At 39.3% G+C, this 23,897-nt stretch overlaps 1 protein-coding gene across 2 annotated transcripts in view; it reads left to right on the plus strand.

The window, feature by feature from the left end:
• Positions 1-23,105, plus strand: part of SLC31A1 (solute carrier family 31 (copper transporter), member 1) — a 28,909-nt gene extending 5,804 nt beyond the window's left edge. The window contains exons 2-6 of one of the 2 annotated variants that reach the window (XM_015568789.1): positions 18,426-18,571; positions 19,235-19,397; positions 19,891-19,963; positions 20,930-21,098; positions 22,215-23,105. In XM_015568789.1, coding sequence (XP_015424275.1) covers positions 19,266-19,397; positions 19,891-19,963; positions 20,930-21,098; positions 22,215-22,416 — 576 coding nt within the window. In that variant the 5' untranslated portion in view covers positions 18,426-18,571; positions 19,235-19,265 and the 3' untranslated portion in view covers positions 22,417-23,105. The remainder of the gene's footprint in view (positions 1-18,425; positions 18,572-19,234; positions 19,398-19,890; positions 19,964-20,929; positions 21,099-22,214) is intronic. The other variant, XM_006771198.2, reaches the window with a different exon arrangement.
• The last annotated feature ends 792 nt before the right edge of the window (positions 23,106-23,897 follow it).

The following is a 23,897-nucleotide window of genomic DNA, read 5'->3' on the forward strand; positions in this document are numbered from 1 at the left end:
GTGTTCAATATGAAATGAAAGGCTAACTGTGTACCTTCAGGCCCCCATTCCTTTCTCTTCCCTTTCCTGATGGCTTTTTACAGCTCCCATGCAATCCTGTGCAGAATCTGTACCTTAGTAATCTTATATTGTCTTTTATTTGTATGTATCTCTCCTCCACCAGACTGAGTTTCTTTTTCTTTTTTTTTTTAATATACTTTTTATTGATTTCAGAGAGGAAGGGAGAGGGAGAGAGAGAGAGAAACATCAATGATGAGAGAATCACCGATTGGCTGCCTCCTGCATGCCCCACACTGGGGATCAAATTCACAACCCAGGCATATTCCCTGACCAGGAATCGAACCGTGATCTCCTGGTTCATAGGTCAGCGCTGAACTACTGAGTCATGCCGGTCAGGCAAGACTGAGTTTACTAAGGATTGGGGTTAATCATAATACTTTTATTCAATAGGTACACAATAAATTTGAATGAATGAAGAGACTCAGTTCCTTGGGGTCACGCAAATAATAAGCCCCAAGAACCAGATCTAGAACCCAGATCTTCTGATTCCTAGCCCAGGACTTTTCCACCACACAAATGCAGCTTCTATCTGAGGTATTGAACAACTTTTCTCATTCTCATTTACATTCTCTATGCATTTTCATGAAATCATCCTTTATTAATTAAAGGAAGAGAGAAATAAAAAAGAAACAAATAGTTTCTAGTTTCTGCCTCACACAAAGTTAATTCCAGTATTCTTCATAGGCAAACCAACAACACTGTGATCTAAGTAGTTGAAATCCTATATAACTAAAGAAAAGTTTCCCCTGGCCAGTGTGGGTCAGTGAGTTGGGCATCATCCCGTGCACGGAAGGGTTGCCAGTTTGATTCCCAGTCATGGCACATACCCAGGTTGTGGGCTCGATCAGGGCATGCAAGAGGCAGCCAGTTGACATCTCTCTCACATCAATGTTTCTTCCTCTTCCTTCCTCTCTCTCGCAAAATCAATTTCAAAATCTTAAAAAAAAAGAAAAGTTTGCCGAAACCGGTTTGGCTCAGTGGATAGAGCGTCGGCCTGCAGACTGAAAGGTCCCAGGTTCGATTCCGGTCAAGGGCATGTACCTGGGTTGAGGGCACATCCCCAGTAGGAGATGTGCAGAAGGTGGCTGATCGATGTCTCTCTCTCATCGATGTTTCTGACTCTCTATCTCTCTCCCTTCCTCTCTGTAAAAAATCAATAAAATATATTTTAAAAATTAAAAAAAAAAAGTTTAAGGAGTACCTTTGCCTGCCTTTGATTATAACAAGACGGCAGTTAAAGCAGTGCTTTGCCAATATGGTTGCCCCTTGAACAACATGGCTTTGAATTGCATGGGTCCCCTTACATGTGGATTTTTTTTTTTCATTAAATATATGGTCAGCCCTCTGTATCCTCAGGTTTAGCATCCCTGGATTCAACCAAGTGGTCAAAAATGTATTTTCCCAGATGAGGGGGGGCTGACTGTTGTTTTACATCATCTATAATAAAAGCATAATATGCAAATTGACCGAATAGCCGTGTGGACAACCTTCCGGACAAAGCTGGGGCTGCAGCCTCAGGATTGAGGCAGCTGCCGCGGCTGCGAAAGAAGGATCAAGGCAGCCGGCGAAGGCCTACTCTTGCACAAATTGCGTGCATCGGGCCTCTATTTTATATAAGGGACTTGAATGTCCATGGATTTTGGTATCCCCAGGGGTTCTTGAAATCAATCCCTTGCAGATACTGAGGAACAACTACAATTTTGGGGGGAATCAAAAGTTATACACGGGTTTTGACTGCACAGGCATTGGTGCTCCTAACCCCCGTGTTCAAGAGTCAAGCTGTATATATGTATCTGACAGCTGGTACTTTTTAAATCAAACTGTAAGAGGCTGTACACTTTAAGTGACGTGAAAGTGATCCGTCCTTGTGACTTGAGCATCTTTCAGAAATTAATTTTATCATCTACTGAGTAAATAAGCTAGTATTTATAATATTTCATACTTATTATACTTCAAGATTAGGAAGTATTTTGACATTTTATTTGATCCTTGCAAACCTGCGAGGTTGGCAGGGTAGGTATTTTTATATCCATTTTGCAATAAAGGAACTAGTACTTGTTAAGTTTAGGTAATTGGTTTAATGTCACATGGTTAATAACGGTAAACTTGTGTCTATAGCTCAGTGCCTCTGATACCTAATCCAGTGTTTTCTCGACTCTTACCACACTATAAAACTCTGAAAACTTTACCTAAATCATACTAAAGCACTCGGGGTTAACACATTGGAAATGTGTCAAGATTACAATAGGATCCAGTAAGAGGAGTGTAAAAGGGTACATCTTGTGATTGCTTTATTCCAGTATGTGGCTTAGTCAACAACAAAAGATATCAGAGAAATGGAGTATAGTAGCGGGAAGATATACTCCCCATTGGACTTAGGCCCTTCTATCATTGCATAACTAAAAGACCTTTTCAGTTTGTTTGTTTGACGTATCAAATTGAGTTGTCCTATTCGGACAAGGCAAATAAAAGCTTTTGTGAAAATGTAGTTGTACATTTGATCTTCTTTGTACACAAAGGTGAGAGTAGGCAAGAGAAAGAGGAGCTTCTATGTTATTTGCTGCTAAAACAGGATATGTAAAGCTTAGAAATCCCTCCTGCTTAGCTGCTTCCTGGCAAAACCTTTGGAGAAATGGGAGGTTTGGGGAGAGTGGTTAGCCTAGTGCAGTGGTCGGCAAACTGCGGCTCGCGAGACGCATGTGGCTCGCAAACCGCAGTTTGCCGACCACTGGAGTATTACAGAAGCCTTATGTGAGAAGCAAATGTTACAGTTCAGTTGACTAAAGAATATAATGGCATAATTATTCAGTAACATACACCTCAGTTTCCCCATCTGTGAAATAAAGGAGTTAGACTTAAAATGTAATTTTTAAAAATAGGAATTACATTACGTAGCTCAGAATTCAAAAGGTACACAAGGACGTTTAGTGAAATAACCCACATCTGACCAGTTTCCCTCCTAGGGATCACAATGTTGCCACTTTCTTTTTTTATTTTTTTTTTATTACAATGTTTTTATTGATTTCAGAAAGAGGTAGAAGCATCAACGACGAGAGAGAATCATTGATCAGCTGCCTCCTGCACGCCCCCTACTGGGGATTGAGCCTGCAACCCTAACCGTGATTTCCATGTTCATGAGTCAACTCTCAACCAACTGAGCCACACTGGCTGAGCCATGGCCACTTTCTTGTGCCCCTACGCCCAGAGGTTGTGTAGGTGTTTACAGATAACATGCATATAATTTTTTTTCCTTTCCTTTCTTTTTTTACAAACGATAGCATACAGTGTACCTGCTGTATGCATCTCATAATATACCTTAGAGATCATTCTATATCAGTATATAAAGAGCTTCCTCATTCTTGTTTATGACAGCAAAGTGTCCCATTTTATAGACATACTAGAGGCCCGATGCACGAAATTCGTACAAGAGTAGGCCTTCCTTCCCCTGGCTGCTGGCACCGGCTTCCCTCTAGCACCCGGGACCCAGGCTTCCCTCCAGCCGATGGCAGGCATCCGGGACTTGGGCTTCCCTCGCAGCTCTGGCTTCGTCCAGAAGGTCGTCTAGTCTAATTAGCATATTACACTTTTATTATTATAGATGATCACTGATAAGTGCCTTATCAATGAACATTTAAGTTATATTTTCATTAGTTTGCTTTTACAGACAGTCCTGCAACAAATAATTTTGTTCACATAAGATTTCACATGGGTCAGGGTATGTGCATCAGACTGGTAATTAATGACTTCTAGTTCTTATGGTCTATGAAATTTTAATTGTAAATGAACAGTGATAGAGTTGAGAAGGTAAAATTTTCTTGAAAACATCTTAATTTTTATTTCTTGTTTTCAGAGACTACATCTTAAATAAAAGCCAAGTATAGGCAACGTCACCAAAATGATATTGAATTGCAAACTTGACAAAAATCATCTCCATCATGCTCCTATATAGATTTTTCTAGTGCTGTTCAGTGTGATATTACTCAGGAGCTAATTTTCTAACTCAGGACAATAAAAGAACTGTCTCGTCTGGCTAGTGTGGCTCAGTGGTTGAGCATCTACGTATAAACCAGGAGATCACGGTTCGAATTTCTGTCAGGGCACATGGCCGGGTTGCGGGCATGCAGGAAGCAGCCAATCAATGATTCTCTCTCATTATTGATGTTTCTATCTCTCTCCCTTCCTCTCTAAAATCAATAAAAATATATTTTAAAAAATAAAACTAAAAAAAGGACTATCTCCCAACTACTTTTACTAGTACTTACCAATAGAGGATTCAGAGGATTAGCTGGTTGTTAAGAGTCCATGTAGGGACTGAAAATAGATAAGTAAACCAGAGAGCTAAGTAATATCTATCTGTTTACATGAGTTTCTTACTGACTTTCCTAGTTTTTTTGTGGGGATTTTGTGTGTGTGTGTGGGTGGGTAGATATGTGAAAAGGGTCATATCAATCACTTATCTTTTTGAGGAGCTAGGGACCATAAGCAGATCAGAATTAATATTATCCTCTATACCCTTTAGAGCATACCCGCTAGCCTTCCTTCCTTCCCTTTCTCACTGCCATCATTTTCTCTCTATGTGCTTGATGCCATTTGTGAAATTTGCTTTACAAATAGTAGGTTTCAGCCAGAACTTCCATCCTCTTCAATTACAAATCCCCCACCTTGGGATACAGGGTACTTAATAAATACTTGCTGAATTGAGTTTGGGTTGATGTCAGAGTAATCCAGCCTCTACTTTGCTACTCTCAGGTGACATACTCTTTTCCCTGCCTGCATGCATGGCGCATCTTGCAACCTACCCCTATGCACACCTAATTTGATTTAGGAAGGGGCAAAAGGCTAAGTAAATTATCTAGAAGAGGAATGTGTGTCTATGTATGTTTAAGTAATGGTTAACACGTAACTTGCTGGCTTCCATTGCCATTCTTTGTGCTGCAGTTAAAAATTTGGAACCTTATTTATTTAGCTACACACTAGTGGTAGCTATAGAGCTAGACATACTTGGTAGGAATGACCTGGGAATATGCAACTAAAAATAAACATATATCTTCCCTCCTCCCCCAAATCTCATGAAGTCATAAAGATCACAATGTATGTTAGATTAATACAAACTTCAGGTTATAAATTAATGAAGCTATACATTTAGAAGAGAAAATTTAATTAGTGTTGACTTTTTTATTTTAGAATAAAGAAACTTGTCTATGGGCCATGCTTTAAGTACTCGTAGACTCTCTGTGGGATAGCTCTGATAAACTGTGGGATCTGAGACAACTAGGCCCATTGGTGGACTGTAACTCCTATAGTTACAGATGTTAGGATTATAGGACTTGATTAACATGCAGCTCAGCCAGGTAAGTCCCACCTTTCCAAATATAAGCTTACTTACATGCAAGATTCCCAGGGAAAATTACTGCCAAGTAGCTTAAGCTAGATGCTTCACTAGGCTTTTTTCTACCTGTTATTCAGGCACCTTATAAAAGGCCCATAAACTTTCTAGAAACTAACCATGAAAAGAATTACCTTTATTATGATTCAGAAATACCACAGGTGCATGATGCCATGTTATGGCTTAGAATTACGGGGTAGAATTCTAAGTCATAACATTCTAATTCCACCTCTTACCTACTCTTAAGAAGCTAAAATATAGACAATACAAGATGGGCAAAAACAATATAATGTATCATATTTCCATTTCATGATGGCATTTTGAACACATCTCTTTTCCTTTCCCAAATCCTAATGAAATGACTACAGAAATATAAAAATAAAGAGCAGTGTGTTATATAGAGAGTTTATCCCAGTTCTGGCACAGGGCTCCAAAAACCCTTGATATTTCCTAAGTGAAGAGAGCAATAAAGGTGTCTTTTGTTAGTCTTTTTTGGGGGACCTTACCCTATATATCTCTTTCATTTGGCTGTTGATATGTATACTTTAATATCCATTTTAATAAATTGGTAATCTAGTGAGTAAATGGGTTTTCTAAGTTCTGTGAGCCACTCTAGCAAATTAATATAACCCAAGGAGAGGGGGTATGGGAACCCCTGATTTATAGTCAATTGGTCAGAAGCAAGGGTAACAACCTGGGGTTATGATTGGCATCTGAAGTGGAGGGCAGGCAATCTTGTAGGTCTGAGCCCTCAACCTCTAGACTCTGATTCTATCTCCGGGTGGATAATGTCAGAATTGTATTGAATTGTAGACACTCAGTTGGTGTTGGAGAATTGCTTCATGGTGGGAAAACACCCTCCCCCCATAAAAAGCATCTTTTATCATTAGAAAAGAGGGAGAGAGAAGCCTGAAACTTTGAGACACTACAAAAAAAATAGATGCAGATCACCCTAGCCCGTTTGGCTCAGTTGGTAGAGCATCGGCCTGCGGACTGAAGGGTCCCGGGTTTGATTCTGGTCAAGGACACATGCTTGGGTTGCAGGCTTGATCCCCAGTAGGGGGCATGCAAGAGGCAGCCAATCAATGATTCTTTCTCATCATTGGTGTTCCTATCTCTCTCTCCCTCTCCCTTCCTCTCTGAAATAAATAAAAATAAAGGAAATATATTTAAAAAAAAAGAAAATAGATGCAGATTGGAAGCAAATTGCTGACCACCTGATACAACATAGGTGAAGGGTGTTCTGCCTGTGAAGTTAAGTGGATAGGATTCACTGGCACACCCTTAAGACTCCCAAATTGAGAACAGCAGAGGTTAGAAAGAAAGGTTAGCTATGGAGTAATGGCTGAAGGACAAACCAAAGAACTTGGGGAACTATAGGTATGCCACGTTTTCTAGTAGAAAGTGCAGTAGATTAAAAGTAACAATAATGAATGTTATCGAGGGCTTACTGTGCCTAGGCCCTGTGCTACGTGTTTAGATGCACATCGTCATGAGGTAGGTGCTATTCTCATCCCTATTTTAAAGGAAGCTAACTTAACCACTATGCTATCACCTAAGTGAACTCCTGGTAATAATCCTTAAAACAATCCTTTTATTATCCTGATTTTATAACTAAGGCACAGAGCTATTAAATAATTTGCCCAAGGGCCCACAACCAGTAGGTACAGTTTTACCAGTTAGAGAATGAGTATAGCTCCCTGTGTACTGGGAGAGTTGCCATAAAAAAGAAATGGTAAATACCTTTTCTGCCCACAGCTTACTTCTCATGTTTTTCTTTGTTTGTTTTTGGTGACCTATTCAGGATCTCAAAGTGAACTCCCAATCTCAGAAAGACAGGAGTTGTTAGGACAGACCCCACTGTGCTAAACTGGGAATAAATCTTAATTTTATTAATCATGTTAAGAATTAATATCCAACAATTTCTTCATACAAAGCACTGCATTTCTTATTTGAGGTTTATCTTTCTGGTAGTTCAGCTCCTGTATTTTACAACTAATTTAGAAAAATAAAATTGCAGAAAATACATAATTGCCCCTTTATCTGAAACTCAAGACATTTTATTCACACAGTGGGTGTAAAAACTTCTCTCAAATCCCAAAGATGAGCCATTGGCAATTCAGTGTTACTCCAGAAGGTTCTTTGGTTATTAGGTGGCAGTGTGTGTAAACTTTCAAGTGAGACTATGCTAGCTCTGTGTCCTTTCGGAATATCAAAATAAATGTTTTATTTTAGATACTGGTGGAATCTTGACTTTTTGTTTTCCTTTTTTTTTTAAAGCTCTCACTTATTAAACATTCAATTCTTAAATTCCTTATACTATATATCTATGTTGTACATCTCTATAATTCAGAACTGGGGTTCTCACATTTTCGAGTGATTAAGAGTTGCCTAGCCCTAGCCAGTTTGACTCAGTGGATAGAGCGTTGGCCTGTGGACTGAAGGGTCCCAGGTTCGATCCCGGCCAAGGGCACATACCCAGGTTGCGGGCTTGATCCCCTGTGTGATTCTCTCTCATCATTGATGTTTCTATCTCTCTCTCCCTCACTCTCCCTCTCTGAAGTTGTTGTGGACCAACATTCACGAGAATAAGACCCCCGACTCCAATTAGGTCTTAAACAGCAAGCGAGGATTTATTGAGCTGGCCAGCGTCTGCCACGGGCCCCTCCTGTAACAGCCCCGAGCTTTGTGCTTGGCGAGCTTTTATTCACAGAAACCACAAACGTCCTTGATTTACAGTTACAAGGGTCTAATCAGGACCTTGACGCGCAGATGTCTGGGAGTGGGAGAGTTGGAGTTATGCCTGGTTACCTATCCTTGACCCATCCTTGTTAAAATTTTTTACTGACATTCAATTCATCACAAAGTCAATAAAAATATTTTTTAAAAAGGAAGAAATGTTAGAATGTCTAAAGCATATCAATAATATTCAGATGCATTTAGAAAAGATAAGTATGCATTTGCTTCTCATTGAAATATTGTATACACCCCAACTTTTCTAATTGAAATTGGTCCCAAAGATGAATTATTCCATCTCTCTACTGAAGAAACTGTGACCATAAAGATGAAGTTACCTAATGTTTGGGAAAAAACAGGCTAGAACCAAAATTTCCTAATTTCTAGTCTTATGTTCTTTGAAACTATAGTAATAATAAAGGTAAAGGTGGGTTCATGTTTCCTGAGAACTACTAGAAGACTGGAATCAATGGTTGGGCGTGATGACTCTTTGTGACAACATTCAGCATTTGAAAGTTCATATGAAGGCATAATAACCAGATGTGGCCTGGTAGTTTAAAGGAGTAAAATAAATGGTTACATTTTTATGAGTTATTCTTTAAAAGTTCTGTTTCTGACACTGGAAATATATAGCGGAATGGCAGTTGAAGCTTTTGTGAATTTTAATAAAATGCTGAAATGTGGCCTGCCGCTCTAGTTCCCACATTGAGGGGGAGCAGCCAAGAATACTGCAGGGAACAGTTTTAGCACAAATTGTATGCCTTAACATAGTTAAGTTGCAAGACACAACTACTCTGGAGGTAAGTAACCACTAGAGTTAGCTCTTCCTGGACAACTTAATGGCAAGGATTTCATACCTGGTAGACTTGACAGGGTGCTTGGATAACTTGACATTGATTTAACCCAAATTTAGGGAATATCCACTTGTGCTTCCCAGTAGAAATAGGTGTAGTATATTTCTTTCTAAGCTTCTCTCAAAACTACAACTCTGTTCCCTTATCTCAGTTTTTTTGTTGTTGTTGCCCCAGAAAGCAAAATAGCTATCTTTGTATTAAGAGACAGGAATGCAAGATGGTTGGATGAAAGTACCATGATACAGCAATGGAGCATTGGACTTGAGGTTAGAATCTGGATTCTGATTGCACAGTGCCACTAGACTAACTGCTGCATGATTTTAGCTAGTCAGTTAACCTTCTGTACCTCAGTTTTTCCATCTGTGAAATGAACAGTCATTCTTGTTTAATCCAGGCCTGTCCGTCAAGTAAAGGCAGGTGTAGCAACATACTACAATATTGTAGCTCAGCAGCAAAACATGAGAACACGCCACAAAAGTAAATGAAGTTACTACTGGACCCAGACTTAGAATCACTCAACCAACAATATCTATTGAATACCCACCTAAAAGGTACATTAGACTGCACATAGCCTTAAACCTTAAAATGCATTCTGTAAACGAGATGTATTTTTCTTCAGTCTCATTATTGAGTACTCATAGAAAATAATAATAATGACTCACAGAGTATTAGTAATGCTTTTACATATATCATATGGTCTTTTTTTCTCTCTCAGTGTTTCTTCCCATTCATTATATTATTTGAATAATATAACAGCCATGAAGGAAAACAGATATTATCTTCATGTTTCCCTGTGTTTCAGATGAAACTCGAAGATCAAAAGTGTTTCTCAGTGAGGTGGGGTGACTTTTGGCAATGTCTATAGACATTTTGTGGTTACAACTAATGCGGTGCTACTGGCATTTAGTGAGTAATAGCCAGGGATACTGTTAGACATCCTACAATGCAACAAAGAATTATTCAGCCCCAAATGTCAATAATGCTAGAATTGAGAAACCCTGACATAGCTGTTATACCCAAAAGAATACAAAATTATGGAGTAGGATAGACCAGAATCCAGATCTTGGATTCAGTTTAGTGTTCTCCACTGTCTCTAGAACAGGGCATTAAAAAAAGAGTCACATAAATTCTGGATTTATTGCTAATATATGGAGAGGTATGAATGAAAAGTAGGGTTTGTTTTTATCACTATTGAAGGTTTCCCTGTATAGTACAGATTGTATATTCCAATAATATACTGTCCATGTTCTGTCCATGTTAATATGCTGTCCATGTTCTGCAAGGAGCTTAGTTTACTTTCATCATACTTGTTTATTTATTGAGCAACTACCAAATTTGAGTCATTTATCCAAGTGCTTTTGAAATCTGGGCACAGCCCCTTTAATAGCCTCTGTACATAGTTCTGCCAATCTAAAGTTCCATGGGTCTTTATAGGAAATGTCACTAGGACACTCAGCTAGAAATTAGCAGAGCCAGGACTTAATACCATCTGACTCCATACTCTTGCTCTTAACAGTATTCTGTAAGCTTAACTCTCACCTACAAAGTGTGGCATAACTTTAGAAGCCCTTATAATATTGGATAATTCTTGTAGAATATCCCTCAGTTTTGCCCTTCAAACCATTTTATAATCCAGAAGTTAGAAGGCTCTCCTAATCTAATCCTTCTAAGTTTTAACAGATGTCTTTCTGGATTCTGGCAAATTAAAGTATTATAGCCCATGGTTCTGTAAGTCTCCCCCCTCCCTCCCCTTCTGTGAATGCCTCACAGAAAAACTTGAGCAGGAAATATTATTAGGGACAAACAGATAAAGCCAGTTATGCTACACAGCAGCCAAAGTACTCTGTTAAAATATAAGCTAATCGTATCACCTCCCTGCTTATTACCCGTAAATAGCTTCTAGTTGCCCTTGGAATAAAATTTAGTTTCCTGAAGATGATCTTTGAAGCCTTCTTAATTGATACCCGTTCTGCCTCTCTCTTCAACCTCATTGGCCTCTCTTCCTCTGAATGTGTTCTGTTCATACTGACGGTACATGCCCTTGATTCTTTTCTTGCCTGAGGATGCTGCTCCCTGCCCTTCTACGCAACTCCAATAATTTATCTTTCTGTTTAAATGTTACCTCATTAGGGCTTCTCTCTTTCTCTCTTTACCTGCCCTGCTCCATACAAATTAGTTGTTTTACTGTTATTCTTTACCACTGTACTGTGTTTACTTCATATTACTTACCACAGTTTAATTACAGTGTATATATACCTACACATATTTACTTCTCTACATATTTAATGAGAGTTTCCTCCTCTAGATTAAGCTCCATAAAGGCAATAATCTTGCCTTTTTGCGCCTGGCTCCTTTTAAGTAGATACTGAAACCTTGGTGGATTTTATAGGAATTAAATACTTTTTTGAATGAATGAATATTTGTTGAGTGTTCTTCCAGATGTAGTAAGGAGGTAGAAATTAGTTACTTACCCTCCAGAAACTTTATATATATATAATGCTTTATCTTGTATTTTAAGAACTAACTCAAAATTTCCATAAGAGAAGATTGCCACAGAAATTTAGAAAAGAGAAATTTCTTCTGTCAAGAATTCAAGGCCCGGCTGGTGTGGCTCAGTGGCTGAGGGTCCACCTATGAATGAAGAGGTCATGGTTTGATTACTGGTCAGGGCACATGCCCAGGTTTCAGGCTCGATCCCCAATTGGGGGTATGCAGGAAGCAGCCGGTCAATGATTTTCTCTAATCATTGATGTTTCTATCTCTCCCTCTCCCTTTCTCTCTGAAATACATATATTTATTTTTAAGAATTCAAGGAAAACTCATGGAAAAGGTAGCATTTTAACCAAACCTTAAGGAATGAGCCAGACTGTAAACTCAAAAGAGCAAGGGCCATGTTTTAACTTTATCTTATTCTGACACTTTTTAAGTGCATGATCCATGTTAAGTAATGACAGGATTTACACATATACACAAAGTGGTGTGCGAGGAGAGGGAAGGAATTACAGGAATGACACAAGCCAAAGAAGTATACAAGTGTCAAAGTACTAAATTTATTGAGGAAGATCTGTTTCAGTGAAATATTTGAATGTGAGGAGAATTAGATTGAGATAAAGTTGGAAAAGTAAGTCTGTAATGGATAGAAACATAAATTCCAGATGGTATATCAATATCAGAAGTTAGATGTGAAGGTGGTTAGGTTTCTCTTTGCAGACAAATTAGTTTCTGGGAGTATAGCCTAAAATGAAAATTACAACTTGAGAAATACATGCAAATGGTATCTGGAGGACAAATACTAGAATAGCTTGGAATACTGGTTCTATTGTCAACATCATCACCATCAAATAGCAAGATTCAGATTCCTGTAGTTGGCTTGGCTGGAGAGAGAATGTTTGTTTCCTTATATTTCTGGAAGGGAGCAACACACTAGCCTGACAAACCCCTTGGGGTGTTTGAACAGTTATAGAATTTGTATATTACTGAGGAACTCCATGCAATGACTTCTAAGGTCCTTCAGATTCTTAGTGAGATTTCTATGTCCCACAAATAAGAGACAGGGCACTCAGGTTTCCATTTCAAGTGGCCTGCATGTAGATGAAGAAATGGCTCATCCATCTCTTTCGGGCCTAATTGTTGAAGCCAGACTTTCTCTCCTTAGCTGGGACCCAAGAAGTATCCAAGAGGAGCTCATTAACTGTCTGTAGTTGATGACATAGAGAAGGCATTTTGGAGAAATACCTCCATTCAACTGTTTTTTTCCAGCTTTTTCTCAATACTGTTGTATCAGCATGATGACAGAAATAGGCACAGATTGAAAAGATCATAAAGACATTTCAGGGTATGTTGTGAGGCTGGTCCCAGATGGAGTTATTAGGAAAGGTAAAAGGCAATATGAATATTCAGAGGTCTTAGAACTAGACCTTGGAAGATGAGGAGGGTTTGTTGTATTAGAGATTGAGATTGTAAGGATGGGCATTCCAGAATGAGGAAATAATGTGAGCAAAGATACCAGACAGAGAAGTGTGAAATATGTCCTAGGAACAGTAGAAACTTTGGCAATTGGACTTATTTGGCTGGAATACAAAGTACATGTAGGCAGACAGGTCGGTTGGGGCCTTTCTTTGAGAGATTTGTGCTCTCAGAACAGAGGTTAAAAGGCAATGGGAAGGTTAGTAGGTAGTGGACTTATTTGAGCAGATAAGTAGAGCCATGCTTTCAGTCGATTAATTTGTTATTGATGTATCATATAGGGTGAACAGGACAGGGTACTGTTAGGCAAATCCATGTTTGTAATAGAGCTGCTGATGGTGAAAACCAAAGGCAAGCTGGGTGAATCTTCTAATTTACTTGGGATTAGGAAAAGTGACCAACATTGTGGCATTTATCACCTGCATCTCTTTCACAGTTAAACTAGTTCTCTGTCCTTTATGTTTTGTTGCTTGTGTGGTAATAGTATGGTCCATTCATGTTTGCCAGGAGGCATAAGTGATCTAGAAATTGGACAATGCGCATTTGAAAAATTAAGTGTGTCTTTAGCATGTTTCCTCTTGGAAATGATAGCCCTCCATGGCTGTATAATTTTCCTAGTAATCAGTTCCTCCAGGATCTGTCTTGCCCCAACAGGTTTCTCATAATCTTTGCTCAGCCTGAGCAGTTTCAGATGGAGGATAGAGTGGAGATGTGTAGAGATGAAATTTATGATAGAAGGGAGCGACCTTGAACCAGTATCTGGAAACACAGTGTTGATTAGAATTAAATCACAGGTTTGCTTTCTATCTTTCATAGATAGTTAGAATAATATTTTCAGGGCAGCTTCTGAGTATCATCCTAAAGAAGATATTTTAACCAAGAATTTCTGAGTGAAAGAGCCACTCCCACTAATTCATAGCTTCTCTTTTATTCTTCTAAAAACGTGTCAGTCCATGCAGTATTTCTTGTTTGCCTAGATCACTGGCCACTCATAAATGAAGGTTCTCTAAATTTTAAGTGCAAATTGTTTGAAGTAGTTTCTCCCTTTATATCTCTGGTACTTGGTTACTTTTGATACAGCCCATTAGTCTGATGAATGAGTAATTCATCCACTTACATTCTGCTGAGAAAGCAGACTGTGCATAGTTTGGGTTCATCCATGAAAAGTGCTTTTAGGGAATCCTGTGCAGATGACCTGAAGTAGTAGAGCTCATTCTGGTTAAGGTGAAGAAAGAAAAAATATTGAAATCTGCAAATAATCACTAAATTAATTCCTTACCAGTTCTATCAATGTATTTCTTATCTTAGCCCAACTATTGCCATGAAGAATTGCAGTGAGAATTTATTGTAGATGATCCCTTGGAGTTATTTTTATTATCAACAAAGGCAAAAAGTTCAAAGGGAAAACAGTAGCCTTTGTTTACTGAAGAATTTTTAAAAGGATAAAATGTAAGCTGTTGGGTTTTTTGCAATTATTTTCCTGAGTTCTGACTGTCTTTATAAACCTACAGTTGTAGCAAGTGCCCTAACAGCTCCCATTCCTGCCATGCCAGACTTAATCTGGGAGGAAGTGTGTGTGTGTGTGTGTGTGTGTGTGTGTGTGTGTGTGTGTGTGTACACAATTTTAAGGTCTTTTTTTTTCCTTTTTTCTTATTGACCTGACCTATTTTCTCTGTACTTCCACTCCATCATCTTACTTACTGTTTTAGCCCATTGATATGGTAGAACTTTCGGAATCCTAAGTTTTTGCCAGTCTGGCAGAGAGCCTGTGTAATCTTTGATTACTAATACCCTTTATGAATGGAATTGGTAAAATTAGTATCCTTATGATCACTGCACCTCAAGAAGGACACAGGCCAAGGAAAGGCAGCTAAAATAGCCAAAGGGTTACATAATACTATATCCATAGAATTTCTACCAGTCGCATTTCTACCAGTCAATTTGGAATAGAAATGTGAGACCAGGACCTAAGGGATACAATTCATCAAATTGTATTTCCTGCTCCCATTTACTGGGAGCTACTATGTTTTTTTCTCAACAACTCCAGTATATTAGCCTATGCCAAGTTATGGAGAGATACCTAAGCCCTTTTTATTGTACTAGAGGCCCGGTGCACGACATTCATGCACTGGGTGGGGACGGGGGGGTCCCCTCAGCCCTGCCTGCGCCCTTTAGCAGTCCGGGAGCCCTCAGGGAATGTCCGACTGACGCAGTCAGACATCCTTAGCGCTGCAGAGGAGGCAGGAGAGGCTCATGCCACCGCTGCTGCACTTGCCAGCCATCAGCCCAGCTTGTGACTGAGCAGTGCTACCCCTGTGGGAGCTTACTGACCACCAGGAGGCAGCTCCTGCGTTGAGCATCTGCCCCCTGGTGGTTAATGCACATCATAGCAACCGGTCGTTCTGCCATTTGGTCAATTTGCATATTATCGTATTATTATATAAGATTATATAAAGTTTTTCCCTCTATTCCTACATTTCCTTTACCTCCTCCCTCCCCAAAAGGACAACATAAGTGTGGAATGAAGAAAGCTATCAAGAGAATTGTAAAGTACACCGATAGGGGCACTTGAAACAAAGTCAGAGCCATTTCTCAGAAATCTACTGGTCCCACACAGGTCATCAAAAGGCAGGATTAGTCCATTTAAAGTGGTTGCTTGATCATGTGAACATAGTCCATAAGCATGAATCCTTGTTTATGGTAGTTAACTATCTTTGACCTTGAATTTCCCATATCTGAGCCAAAAGTTTATGTCACCAATCTTAAATAATGACTGCACAAAGAAGAAGCCCAACTAGGTAGATTTCTTTCTATAATGTTTCTACAAATCTAAAAAGGAATATGACCCTAATCGTTTTAAGAATAAAAACTTTCTTCTTTATCGTCCTTATCGTGGACATCAGGAAAGACTGTAGGCAGTCTCCAAAGGAACTGTCTGAAGCTCCAGATTATATCTGTCTGAGCTGGAGAAGAGGGACCATGTGGCAGATGTATGACCACATCTGTGTAATCTTTCTGTGCAGTCTAATCTCCATAGTCCCTATGGATTATTGTTTCTTATCCATCATTGTGAAATACCAGGAAAATAAAAGAGAATTTGAAGTTTAAACTAAACCTATAAGAAGTAAGGTCAGTGATAAGATTCAGAATAAGCCTTAGGATTTAGCCTTCTGGCTCATTTCCTAACTTCTGTCCATAAATTCTTGTTTATTTTGCTAGAGTAGCTAGGTTTTACAAAGAATCTAGCCCTCTAGTTAAGCTTTACAACCTGTCTGTGTTGGGGGAGGAGTAGGCAGGAATAAAGGAAACTTCTTTTTTGATGATCCTCAGAAGTAGACTGAGAAAGAATTAGACCCTTGAATACAAGGAAGTTTTGAAAACTATTTATATAAATACTACCGTACTTATTAAATGGGGGAAAGGGGAAAGCAGACAGAAATGCAAAGCTGTGTGATATTCAGGGTCAAATGTGCCATTCCATTTCCCATATCCAATAGTATTAAGGGCCATAGAAACAAGCTGGCATGTAGCCAACTTTAAGTACCCAACTGAAAATAAAATAAATATCCCCCTTGGATTCTGTTAGAGAAAACTAGGTTGCCTGAATGAGCAAAAATGGAAAGAGGAATGCAGTATTCCTAATCTTTCCACCTAGTTATAAAAACTTGGTTATTAAAATATTGTAGGTGGATTTTTATCATGGATTGAAAGTAAGGAATCCTAAGATTTTGTTTTTGTTTTTCAGTTCTATCTTTGAGTTATATATTCAGGATTTTTTTGTTAGTATTTTATAAAATTATTATTTTTTTAATTTGATGAAGTAGTAGAATAAGGATAAGAAGAAAAATGAATGGTAGAGGTTTTAAATAAGAAAGGAGTGTTGCCCTAGCCAGGTGGCTCAATTGGTGGTAGTGTTGTCCTGCACACCAACAGGTTCCAGCTTGATTCCTACTCAGGGCACATACCTAGGTTGCAGGTTTGATCCCTGGTCAGGGTATGTAAGAGAGGCAACCAATCAATGTTTCTCTCTCTCTTTCTCCCCCTTCCTCTCTCTCTCTTTCTTTCCTCTCTCTCCCCCCTTCCTCTCTCTCACCCCCTCTTCCTCTCTCTCTCTAAAATCAATAAAACATATCCCCAAATGAAGATTAAACAAACAAAAAGAACAAAAGTGTAAGCCAGGAATTAAGATATGCACATAGATTGACCTAAAACCAGAAATCCAGTGAATCAGTAAATAAACTTTGCTACGGTTCCACTCATCATTACTCTTCCACAAGTTCCATTCATTGTAATTGCTTTTCAAATCAAAACATTTGATTGCATGACAGCACAGTAGAGCTATTTTGTGGACCTTGAGCCCAGTTCTTAGAAACAGTGGGGTGGAGCTAAATTAGAGAATATACAGTTCTTGAGAAACAAATAGTTAAAGATGGCTGTGGAGTTCAGAGAAACTAGACAAAGTAGCACAGCTCATGATTAAACCATTTTCTTCAGATTAATTTTTTTTTTAGGTTACAAATTGAGACAACGAATGGTATTGCAGTATTGTATTTTTTGATTTATTCTTTAATACCCATTCTTATTCTGAAAAAAAGCTTAGCTTAAATCTTCTTAGATTAGAGCTATGGGAGGAAAACAACTAACACTAACCAACTGCCAATTTACCTCCTATAAGTAGAATTTTTCTTCTAAAGAGAATGGGTTAGGTATGTTTGATAGCTTTAGGAGATGAGTTTTCCAAGTACCCTAGACTCCATGAGAAATCTGTGGGCTGAGGGAGGTGGAGACCCGCCATGCCATGCAGACAGAACAGCTCAATGGGATTCTGCTGTAGCTGGGATCAGAGCTGTCCCCCACCCTGGCAGAGAGCAGCACCAGGCCCAGGAGTCTGAGATCCTGCTGAGCATCAAGGGCCAGCTGGAGGCTGAGATTGCTACCACTGCCTGCTGGAAGAAGGGAGGACTTTGATCTTGGGAATGCCCTGTGTAACAGCAATTCCATGCAGTCCGTCCAAAAGACCAACATCCCCACAATTGTGGATGGCACAGTGGTCTCTGAGGTCAACAACACCAAAGTCCTGAGGCGTTAAGGCAGCAGAAGTGGGGCACCCCTTGGAGGGCAGGAGGCCAATAAAAACTTCAGAGATTTTTTTTAAAGTATCCCTTTTCTCTACCTCTTAGTAATGCTGTCATATTATCCTGTTTGTTTCCTTCATAGCATTAATCACACCATGAAATTGTTCTGTTTACTTGTTTATCAGGTACCTTGTCTGTCTTATTCACTGATAAATTACTAGCACTTAGCTTAAAATTTGGCATAGTAGGAGTTTTATAAATATTGATTGATTGAATAATGAGAGGCATATTCAGGCTCTCTGCCTGACTGCCTATTTGGAATTTCTAATGCCCTCTTTCCTCCACCAGCTGGAGTTGCGAACACAAAAAGAGAAGCCATCAACACCCTCCTCAAGTTCCAGCTTCCCACTCCCCACCCCCACTTCGGTTGCGGAAGTTTTTGCTTCTTGGTTTTTGTCCCAGATGGACTTTTGCAGTAAAGCAGTGATGTGATAGTAAGATACCAGGCTGAATATGCCTTTGTCTAGACTTAATTTGATATAGAAAGCCAATTTATACCTTGTTTTCAGTGTTCTTAATTCTAATGCCTGGCTAGGATTGCAATTGTATCTAAATTCTGAGCACACTGCTTGCCTGGGGCAGCAGTAGACCTTTTCTTCAAATTTAAATTAGCTGAAGGCTGGTTGTTCTACATGTGAAAATGTGTTCTTAATATGCTGACTGAACACAGGCCATCCAGTTAAGTGAATTATCTGAAGTGCTTGCTTTTTATCTACAACATGATTAGAAAGCCCAAGAGCAGTGAAATTTCATTAATGGCATCAATTTGTCCATTATTACAAAAATTGTCTGTTTCCTGCAACCCAAAGAGACTACATTTCTTCTTATCTCATATTTAAATTTGAACACACATTGAACATATCTATTCAAGGAATGATTCTGCAAAATAAGGGTTAGGTTTCTGAAACTCAAGGTGCCACAATTTCCAAAGATGATCTTTATGAGCACAGTTACTTCTCTCCATCTCTAGAATGTAAAAAAATAATTCTGAGTAAAGACGCTAGAAGAGCATTAATTCAATGGATGAAATGCCACGTATTTATCAAGAATCAAGATTTTTATATCCTTAAGGTATTATATATTATCCATTTTCTTAGAATCTTCTGATTCTCAACTTTTCCTGGAAAAATGAGCCATTCCCACCATATGGTGACGAACTCTGTGGACCACACCAGTACCATGCCACCTTCTCACCATCACCCGGCCACTTCAGCCTCCCACCTCCACGGAGGGGGAGACGGCAACATGATGATGATGATGGTGAGTGCCATGGGAGAGGCAGCCTGGGCCCTTTCCCACACACTTGGGTAGTAGAAAGAATTTAATTTTAGGACTGGAAGATTGTTATTTAAAGGCCAATTTACCAGTCAGAAAAAACTAAGGCTGATCCAGATGAGGCAGGTGATTTGCCCAAGATCATGTGGCAGGTTAATCACAGAGCCACACCAGAAACAGTATTTCCAGGGTCCTTTCTTCTATATTCCTCCTCCTTTCAAAATTAACTCTTTTCTAAATTGAGTTATGGTATTTATGTTTAGTGTAGAAAAGAGAAAAAGACAAAAGTCAGTGATGGGGACAAAGGAGCACTTATGGAGCGTGCTTGTGTAGTAACGCTAAAATGAGGGGGAGAACTTCCCACTGTGGTGAATATTCTCCAGATCTGCAGCTTTTCAGTATTCTAAGGTTCTTTACTTGAAATTCTCATTTAGAATCTCCAGTCATCTCTAATTTGACTTGTTTTGGTTTTCTACAGCCCATGACCTTCTACTTTGGCTTTAACAATGTGGAACTATTGTTTTCTGGCCTGGTGATCAATACAGCTGGAGGTGAGTAAGCCATCAGGTGGTGTTTGAAGGAGACAGGCGCTTGAGAAACAGTGATAAGGAATCTGGAAACCCAGCATCTCTTTCTGTTGTATTGCTGAATCATTAACGGTTATGATCCTTAACCATCTTGCTTCCTAGATAAGGATACACACTCCTTATTTTAGAGTTTCTGAAAATATAATTTAGATACCAGATAGGAGTCTTTTGCACTCCATTCCCTTTCATCCTTTTCCAGTGTTTCCTGTTTGATAAGTTATTGGTCATGGTCATAAGACTATAGTCAAGTTAAAATGATGTAAGAAGCATTTATTTATATATAAAATAACTCTAGGTTAAAAGCTATTGACCTACTACATTGCTGCTATTTTACAGATAAGTCAAGCTTCAGATAGTGAAATGCTTAGCCCTAAATCACAGAAGTAGTATGTCCGAGCTAGAACAGGGACCCAGACCTTCTAGCCCTGCCTAGTCCAGTGTTCTTTCTAGGGTACCATACTGTGCTCTACATCATTTCTGATTCTTGGCATGGCCCATCTTAGTGTCAGTCCTAGATTTGGGATAACTAATCACCACCTTCTTTGTGTCTATAATGTTGAGTTGGTGTGCCTTAAGTTCAAATTGCACAAGCTGAATAGTTAGTTGAACTGCATTAGGTGCAGTTATATCTTTGGAACCACAAAATCAATTTGTCCTGGGAAGAAGGGATTTATTTAATTCAGGTAGTGTGTAAAATCAGAAGTTTGAATACATTACCAATGCTTCCCAGTGTGAAAGATTTAGAATTGAAATGCCTAATCAAGAAATGGAGTCAGCACTTACAAATAAGTTATTATATTCCCCTTTTGCGTAATGTATTCAGAATTAAGAGTACCATCTTTTCTATGTTGTCTTTCTAGCTTGGATGGCATGCCAGCTATTGATTTTGCAATGTTTGACAGTACCACCATCTTTTCTTTCCCTGCCTAGAAATGGCTGGAGCTTTTGTGGGAGTGTTTTTACTAGCAATGTTCTATGAAGGACTCAAGATAGCCCGAGAGAGCCTGCTACGCAAGTCACAAGTCAGCATCCGCTACAATTCCATGCCTGTTCCAGGACCAAATGGGACCATTCTTATGGAGACACACAAAACTGTTGGGTAAGAAGACTAAACAGATCCAGATAGAAGTTCTGGAGAGCTGAGTTAGCTAAGTAGCAAAGCAACTATTTTATTTACAACAGCCGCCTCTTGAGTTAGTGATTCTGTAAGACCTTGATCAAAACTGTCTTTGGAGGCTTGTGGCTGAGGGTCGTGAACAGGCCAAAGGAGGAATAATAGGAACCCTTCTGCAAACATGAACATTTGTTCTAAATTTTAAGTATTGGTCACTTTGAAAAAAGGTAAGGAATCCATATTGTAAAATATTTGCGTAAATAATAATAAACAAGAAATTCAAGTCAGGGTATAGAAGAATGGCAGAATCTAACTGATTCCTTTCTCTAAAAAATTGTACCTACCCAGCTTTAGTCTCAGTTTGTTTATAATATGACTATACAAATGTCTGCATTCCATCTAAGAAAGTATTTGTGATGACTGTTGGTTTCCCCACAGATTGACAAATGATTTTTGAGATTCAGTCTTAATAGAAATGTAGGTCTGAAAACTCAATTGGAGTTCAAGCAGTCCCTCAGACCAATATCCTGCTCTCAAGTAAACACAGTGTTATTAATATCCACTGTACTGGTGAGCTTATTGAGACCAAACAGGTTGTGACTTATATAAGGTGACAGAACTAGTAAATGACAGAGGGGATAAATAGACAGGTCTCTTGATCCCTAATTAATACTTTCTACTGTACCTCCCACACCTCAATTCCATTTCCACTTTTTTAGAATGTGAACTTTGTAAAGGTGGAAGGCCTGAAAATATTCAGGCAAATAAGCATGGGAGGCTTTAGGCTTCTCTTTTAGGATCCAAGGTGGAGGTAAGTCAGGGGTATTAGGCCTCCTTCCTCCTCAACTTTCACAGAGTTCCTCCTACTGACACATCGCCACAACTAGCTATTGCTTATAAATCTGACCACCCTATTATGTTTCGTTTCCGGGGATTAATAAACAACATACATACACAAAAGTATCCATGAGCCGCCAGGGTGGATCTGAGGGAGTCCAGTTCAAGCTTTCATGACAAATGCTCCCCTCTTCTCCTGATGTTGCAGAGCTGCCTCAACACTCCCAGGGGTCTTTGATTGACGTTTCCCTTTTTACTCTCCAGGCAGCAGATGCTGAGCTTTCCTCACCTCCTGCAGACAGTGCTGCATATCATCCAGGTGGTCATCAGCTACTTCCTCATGCTCATCTTCATGACCTACAATGGGTACCTCTGCATTGCTGTAGCAGCAGGGGCCGGCACAGGATACTTTCTCTTCAGCTGGAAGAAGGCAGTGGTAGTGGACATCACAGAGCATTGCCATTAACGTCAAACTCCATGGTGCGGCCTTATCGATTGCAGTGGGAAGCAGTTCAAGACTGGAAGACATTATTCCTACTCGAATCTTCCCTTCTTGCTCCTTAACTCCTTACACACATCTTCTCAATAGAGGTTTAGCTCACAGTCTCTGCGCTAAAGTAGTAACCCCTGACTGTTCTTCTTCCTGCCCTGAGATTCCCATTTCTCTTGAGGTGAAACCACCCATGAGATGTCTTCTCCTCCACCATCATCTTAGATCCAAGATATATGTTCTTGTCTAATCCAGGTAGCTGTCTGTCTCTTCAGTGACTTGATCACCTCCTTTCTTTTTTAGTTTTTTGTTTTTATTTTTAATAGACAATCTGAATTTGGTGGGGTTTTCCTAGGTCAGTGGTGGAAAAGCATTGACTTCAGCTAGGAGTCATGGCAGCTGAGGGAAATTCTTGCCCAACAAAACCCAAAATCCAAACTTAACACTAAAAAGTAAGTTCTAGTCTTTGGATTCAATGAGTGGGAAATACGTTGTGCCTTTCCTAGGTGTGATGTGTTGCACCAAAACCTTAGTAGTGCACAGAGGGTGGTTTGAGACTACAAGTCTAGAGCTTACAGAAGTGTGCATTTTGGGGTGGCTGACTCATCCATGGTGTTCCCACTTAGCATTTTGATTAGAATGAACTTGCCAATCAAAAAAAAAAATAGGACAATCAAGTTGAGAAAATAGACATAAGTATTTTAAAATAAAACCATTGACATTTTACTTTAACTTGGTGCCTTGGTTTGTCACAACTGAATGAAGCAAAAAAGTTTGAATCATTATCTACCATTGTTTTTTATGTCTGCCTCTAAACCAGTGGTTTTCAAACTTTAGCAGGCATTAGAATCACCTCAAGGGCTTGCTAAAAATGCTAGTTGCTGGGCCTCAACCTAGAGCAGTGATGGCGAACCTATGACACGCGTGTCAGAGGTGACACGCAAACTCATTTTTTTTGGTTGATTTTTCTTTGTTAAATGGCATTTAAATATATAAAATAAATATCAAAAATATAAATCTTTGTTTTACTATGATTGCAAATGTATGTGACACGGCACCAGAGTTAAGTTAGGGTTTTTCAAAATGCTGACACGCTGAGCTCAAAAAGTTCGCCATCACTGACCTAGAGCCAAAACTTGGCATTTCTAACAAGTTCCCAGGTGATGCTCCTGCAGATGGTCAGGGGAACATACTTTGAGAATCTCTGCTTTAAAACTGGTGGGGTGAGCATGGTTATTTGAATTACTGATTGGCAGGTGGTATGTCTGGGCTTCACTCCTGTACTAAATGCTGCTGGTCGATACTTAATCATTCCACAAACATTTATTCAGCTCTGTGTGTATGTGTGCCCAAAGCACACATGCAGGAAGGGCTGTAGCCAGAGTAACTTTATCAGCATTATAAAATCACTAGTCCTTATTTGTAAAGATCTTGGAAATAGCTTGAAGGTTGAGAAA

Source organism: Myotis davidii, unplaced genomic scaffold (assembly GCF_000327345.1).
Source record: "Myotis davidii unplaced genomic scaffold, ASM32734v1 scaffold64, whole genome shotgun sequence".
Lineage (NCBI taxonomy): Eukaryota > Metazoa > Chordata > Mammalia > Chiroptera > Vespertilionidae > Myotis > Myotis davidii.